The sequence below is a fragment of the Dreissena polymorpha genome, chromosome 1 (genome assembly GCF_020536995.1).
Source record: "Dreissena polymorpha isolate Duluth1 chromosome 1, UMN_Dpol_1.0, whole genome shotgun sequence".
Lineage (NCBI taxonomy): Eukaryota > Metazoa > Mollusca > Bivalvia > Myida > Dreissenidae > Dreissena > Dreissena polymorpha.
The window spans coordinates 201,017,076-201,024,144 of NC_068355.1; the positions used below are offsets into that span (position 1 = coordinate 201,017,076).

The following is a 7,069-nucleotide window of genomic DNA, read 5'->3' on the forward strand; positions in this document are numbered from 1 at the left end:
TATTAAGACAATTACTATAACCATTTGAACAATGACAATTGTGACGATAACAATTACCATTCTCACAATGAAAATTACAAATTAAACAATCACAGCTATCATTTGTAGAATTACTATAACTGTTCAGACAATGGCATTTACCATTTACACAATGGTCACCTTGTAAGGTCAAAGTTCAAAACATAGTCTTGTCCTAAAAAGGATGATCAAATTACAACTCTTACAAGTACTAGTATACTGAGATAAAGTTTCAAATGCAAGAAGCAAGTCCTTGGATGAAGGTCAAGGTCACATTAAATAGTCAAAGGTTGTAGGAGAGAAATCATTTAAGCCTTTTTACAATACGTTCCTGATAAAACAACAATAACACCTATAAAATGGTTTGATAATTGTGACTATTGCTTACTTGATGAACTTCTTTTTTATTATTTCAGAGAAGATTGTCTGTGATCATTGTCAGAAAGGGTTTAAACGTAATTCGTATCTGGCTCGCCATCTTCTAACACACACGGGCGAAAGACCGTTTGAATGCATTGTTTGTCACAAACGATTTTATCGGAAATGTACTCTAAAGGCTCACATGTTGGTCCACACAGGGGAAATGCCGTTTGAATGCAGTGTTTGTGATAAACGATTTAATCGAAAAGATCATCTTAAGTGTCACACAGAGTTGGTCCACAAAGGGGAAAGCCCATTCGAATGCAGTGTTTGTCACAAACAATTTAGTCTGAAAGGTCACCTTATATGTCACATGTTGGTGCACACGGGGGAAAAGCCATTTGAATGCAGTGTTTGTCATAAAAGATTTAATCAGAAAAGTACTCTTGCGCGTCACATATTGGTCCATACAGCAGAAAAGCCATTTGAATGCAGTTTTTGTGATAAACGATTTAATCGGAAAGGTCATCTTAAGGATCACATGTTGGTTCACACAGGGGATAAGCCGTTTGAATGCAGTGTTTGTCACAAACGATTTAATCATAAAAGTCATCTTAAGCGTCACACAGCGTCGGTCCACAAAGAAGGGCGTCGTTTGTCAAAGACAATCAGCAAGGAAGAGCACCTTTAATGCTCAATGTTTAGTCCACTTGAGTGCCTATTGTTTGTAGAACACCTGTGGGGGACAGATACAGAATATGACACCTGTAGTTATGTTTTCAATTAAACTTTTCATTGTTTTAAAATTTTTTTGGTACAAGTCCACTGGAAAACTTTGCGAATTCAAAGTTTTGCAAACATAACATTTTTCCTTTAATCTATTCATATTGTAGAGAAGGCATGTCATAAAATGCTTCTTTATGATCATTTTTTAAATTTTGTGCCCCCGTTAGGGTTGCATATAGCAGTAGAACTGTCAGTCCGTCTGTCTGTCTGTCAGTCAGTGTGTGCGTCCAAAAACTTTTACATAAGCCATAACGTTTGCTATATTGAAGATAGCAACTTGATATTTGGCATGCATGTGTATCTGATGGAGCTGCACATTTTGAGTGGTGAAAAGTCAAGGTCAAAACAAAGTCATATACACATAATTAAAGTCTCTATAACGTTCAAAATCAACGAAAATTTCGAAAAGTATTTCGTAAAATAAAGTTACCACCTAAACAATCAGTGTTCCTTATAGCAATAGCCACAATTTCAACGCTAGATGTGGTATGATTACAAAGATTTTTGTGGATACAAAATGCTCGTTTTTATTTATTTGTGACCACAATAAATTCCATGTTAATTTCCTGCGTAACCATCTATTGATACGACACACGAATACTAAAATGGTACCAATGTTAAAACCATAATAAAAACGAGCATTTTGTATCCACTAACATCTGTTTTACCAGACCACATCTGACGTTGAAATTTCGACAATGGCCATAAGAAACAATGATTTTCAATCGTTAAGCTTTATTTTACGAAATATTGTACGAAATTTTCGTTGATATTGAGTAGTAATGTTACTTTAAGATGAAATTATCCACATCATACGCAAATTTGTTTTATGTTATATATGGCCGGCAATGCTCTATCTTAGCTAGCACATTCGTATGTTGTTTTTTTCAAACATGATTAAAAAGTATCAAAATCGCGTAGATTGTTCATCATTTTAAATAATATAGTGTATTTGGAAATTATATCAATACATTTCTTAAAATAAGCAAAAAATCTCATGGGATTTTTTCCCTTAAAAGAGGGATTTTTTCTTTAACTAAATTGAACGAAAATCTGCACAAATACTTATACAGTTAATAAAGTCGATAACTAAGTATAACACACGTATACAAAATATCCAATGGGATTTGTTTCTCCATGCAGAAAATGGAAAAAAAAATATGGGAAAAATATCCCATGGAACAACAATCTAATGGGAAAATGCAAAAAACCAATGGAAAGACCAACTTTACAAATGAATTTGATAGTGAAGAAACAACAACTTATTTTTAAGCTTCAATAATCGATGATTAATAAAAATAAGGCTCTTACAGCATACTTTATCTCACAGAGGCAAATCTTTAAGGAAAATGGTACTTAAGTTTGCAAAATTTCAGTTTCGAAAGTTTGTAGGTTGGCGTTTCATATTAATGCATTGCTAAATCTTTTTTTAGAAGTTTTTTTTCTTCAGTTTAAATGATTGATAGGTTATGTTTGACTAAGAAGACTTAGAAAAAGGAGGAAAAGTATTCTTTAAGAAGTCGTCAATTGACACCTTATGTATGATCTGTTCTTTTTGATATAATCAAACAACAAGTTTCATTTGAATAAGTTGTTTTGATGTGTTTTGTGTGGTCATTATTATGTTTTGTTGTTGTTGTAAAAGTGACATTTTATTTGCCATCAAACCAAGTGTTGAGTCTAAATGAATTTTTGTATGCTCCCTCCCCCCCCCCCCTCCCCCGTAGGGTGACATATACATGTAGCAGTTGAACTGTCCGTCAGTCAGTCTGTCCGTCCGACAACTTTAACATTGCCCATTACTTTTGCAATATTGAAGATAGCAACATGATTATTTGGCATGCATGTGTATGTCATGGAGCTGCACATTTTGAGTGGTGAAAGGTCAAGGTCATCCTCAAAGGTCAAATATATGGCTTCAAAGCAGCACAGTAGGGGGCATTGTGTTTCTGACAAACATCACTTTTTATTGGATGATATCAAACAGAAAGTTTGTCGGAAAAAGTGATTTAAAAAAACTCCAGCGAACTAAATGATGGGTTTTGAAAAAAATATATTGATTTTGTCCTGTTATATTATAGCTGTATTTCCATCAAACACAATTTTTGGTGTAAGAAATATATCCTGACTTCGTGAAATATTATTTGTACAAATTGTGCAGCACTGCTAAAATGGGAGAAAAATTGTGATTTTGTGTATGATGATGTAATCATTTTGCGATTTATAAGTCCCCTACCGGTGAAACCGGAGGGACGTATGGTTTTGTCTCTGTGCGTCCGTGAATCTGTCACACTTTTCTGGATCCTGCGATAACATTAAAAGTTCTGAATATTTTTTCATGAAACTTGACACATGGATAGATGGCAATATGGACATCATGATCGTCATTTCATTCCGTTGCTACGTCAAAAATTCTGGTTGCTATGGCAACAAATAGACTAGAAATACTGCTGAAAAAGGTGGTTTACTGGATCCTGCGATAATGTTAAAAGTTCTTCATATTTTTTCATGAAACTTGAAACGTGGATAAATGGCAATATGGACATTATGAACGTCATTTCATTTTGTTTTTACGTCAAAAATTCCGGTTGCTATGGCAACAAATATAAAAAAGAAATTCTGACAATGGTGGAGCCGGTAGGGGACATATATTGCTTAACAATGTTCTTGTTATATTTATGTTAAATAATCAATTTCCTTTTCTAAGTTTGGCTTGATTCTTTTGTGTATAAATCATTAAGATTTGAAGTATAATCCATCTATGGTCTTGCACTATGTTCCCTGTTACTTTTTACACTCAAAGCACAAGAATGGTGAGATTAAAAATTAATGAATTTTTGAGTAGCTCTCATTTATTAAATATAGCAAAAATGGAATTCTAGCTACTATCAGGGTAGAAATATTGTTAATATTCATTGGCCTTTTCATTGAGGCAAGTAACCAATTACTGATAAATGGTTAAAATTATATAAGGAAAACAAGGTGTTTCCACTAGCATCAACTTAAAAACTGCAGTTTTCAGTACATTTCAATATCACATTTCTTTCATATATATTTTTTATTAGGCTGTTTTCGGAGAAAACCCGAGGTATTGTCATAGCCAGCTCGTCGTCTGCCGTCCGCCGGCGTCGTGCTTAAACCTTTACATTGGCTCTAAAATCAAAGTGCTTCCACCTACAACTTTGAAACTTCATATTTGGATGCACCTTGATGATTTCTACACGCCATACCCATTTTTGGGTCAAAGTCAAAGGTCAAGGTCACTGTGACCTCTAAAACATATTGTAACAAGCTTTCATTTATTAAAAAATGCACCCGCAGCCGAGTGTTGGCACCCGTTATGCGGTGCTCTTGTTTGTTTTATTTCAGAACGATCCAAAATTAAATAACTTAAAATGGTTATATCAAAATGGGAAGTTTTCTATTTAACTCCGATATCTCATTTTTTTTAATAATACATTTATCTATTTTATTTCAGAGAGGGGCGGTTTGTATGCGAGTATTTCATGAAATCGTGTTCAGTGGAATTTCTGACCTCGTACGGCATATTGACGTCCACACAGATGTAAAGCCGTTTAAATGTGACGTGTCACAAATGTTTCTCACAGCTCCTTTAAGAGACACAGCTTGGTGCCAATGGATGTTTATTTTTAGCAAACACACTCTGGGAATACGAAATTGGACACTTTTAGTTATTTGAGAGTTCAAACACAGGACACAAATATTGTTTGGTTCCCTCAACAATGCAATAGATGTTTTGTTTAACAGCAACGATATCTGGGAATTCTGTAATTTTTTGTAAGCCCTTAATCGTAACACATTTGTTATCTGTTCAGGTTTTTTTCTTTTTTCATACTGGCATGTCTGTGATCACTGCCAGAAGGCGTTCAAGTGCATATCTGAACTTGCTCGCGATGTTCTAATACACCAGAGAGAAAACCCGTTTGAATGCAGTATTTGTCACACAAGGTTTACACATAGAAGGGTCCTGAAGAAACACAGCTTTGTTCATATGGACACCAAGAAGAAACACAACCTCGTTCATATGGACACGAAGAAGAAACACAGCCTCGTTTTTATGGACACTTAGAAGAAACACAGCCTCGTTCATATGGACACGAAGAAGAAACACAGCCTCGTTCATATGGACACCAAGAAGAAACACAGCTTCGTATATATGGACACCAAGAAAAAACACAGCCTCGTTCATATGGACACCAAGAAAAAACACAGCCTCGTTCATATGGACACCAAGTGTAAGCAGGGCCTCGTTCATATTGACACCAAGAAGAAACACAGCCTCGTTCATATGGACACCAAGTGTAAGCAGGGCCTCGTTCATATGGATACGAAGAAGAAACACAGCCTCGTTCATATGGACACCAAGAAGAAACACGGCCTCGTTTATATGGACACCAAGTGTAAGCGGGACACTCGTCTGCAACAGAGAAGGGAGACCACTCCTTAAGGTTTGTATGCGAACTAGGGCCATCTTGGCCATCTTGTTTTATTTTCAGACTGGCATGTATGTGATCACTGCCAGAAGGCGTTCAAGTGCGTGTCTGACCTTGCTCACCATGTTCTAATATATAAGAGAGAAAAAAACGTTTGAATGCAGTATGTGTCACTTACGGTTTACACATAGAAGTGCCCTGAAGAAACACAGCCTCGTTCATATGGACACTAAGAAGAAACACAGCCTCGTTCATATGGACACGAAGAACAAACACAGCCTCGTTCATATGGGCACGAAGAAGAAGCACAACCTCGTTCATATGGACACCAAGAAGAAACCCAGCATCGTTCATATGGACACCAAGAAGAAACACAGCCTCGTTCATATGGACACCAAGAAGAAACACAGCCTCGCTCATATGGACACGAAGAAGAAACGCAGCCTCGTTCATATGGACACCAAGAAGAAACACAGTCTCGTTCATATGGACACGAAGAAGAAACGCAGCCTCGTTCATTTGGACACCAAGTGTAAGCGGGACCTAGTTCATATGGACACCAAGTGTAAGCGGGACACTCGTCTGTAACAGAGGAGGAAGACCACTCCTAAAGGTTTGTATGCAAATGAGCCTCAGTCTGTGACGATTGAGCTTAATGCATTTGCTAATATATTATTAGTACACTATTAGTGGGTGCACGCTCGCTTCACATGTGAGAGATCTAAGTTTCGAGCCCCAGTAGAATCAAATTATTTTATTTGTGTTCTATGTTAACTTTTTGTTTTGATGAAGACATTTTAGTTTAAATAAATATGATGTTTTATTGTAACCATTTTTTGTTTTTATTATGCCCATGAAATATATGTATGAGAGGGTGGGGGGTTGTAAACACGTTAAAACTTTTACAGTGTTTTCATATCAATGAGTACTCAACCCCTATCGTAAATGAGCAACGTAAGAATTAGTTAAGAATCATCTCCCCTTGAAGTTGAGAAAAATATGAAATTACGCTTACAAGATGAAGCAGATTTTTTTAAACCCACACAGTTCTGTTCCATTAATGAAAAGTGCACACGGATGCCAGTATAAAAGGAAACACATGCATGCCAAATATATAGTCTCTACTTTCAATAATGCAAAAGTTATGGCCAACGTTAAAGTTTTTTTTGGACGAACGGACAGACTGACATACACACTGACATACTGACTGACGGACAGTTCAACTGCTATATGCCACCATACCGGGGGCATAAAAACCAATGTCTTGACTAAGTTTCACGATGATAAAGCAAACATGTGACTTCTAGAGTGTTCACAATGTTTCTCTTTAGTCATAAAAGAAAAACTCCCACCCCGTTGCGGCCAGGTTTTTTTACCAATCGAGACCATTTTCGAACTCATCTGAGATATAAATAAAACCAATGTTTACACCAAGTTTCATGATGATGTCA

The 7,069-nt window shown here is 36.2% G+C and overlaps 1 protein-coding gene across 6 annotated transcripts in view; it reads left to right on the top strand.

Annotated features, from left to right (window-relative positions):
• The window catches only part of LOC127864612 (zinc finger protein 436-like), a 76,947-nt gene extending 70,500 nt beyond the window's left edge, over positions 1-6,447 (top strand). For 5 of the 6 annotated variants that reach the window (XM_052404392.1, XM_052404394.1, XM_052404396.1 and 2 more), the window contains one exon: positions 435-4,611. In XM_052404392.1, the coding sequence (XP_052260352.1) occupies positions 435-1,069 (635 nt within the window). In that variant the 3' untranslated portion in view covers positions 1,070-4,611. Of the gene's footprint in view, positions 1-434; positions 4,612-4,642 lie in introns of those variants that run through there. The other variant, XM_052404399.1, reaches the window with a different exon arrangement.
• Positions 6,448-7,069: the final 622 nt, after the last annotated feature.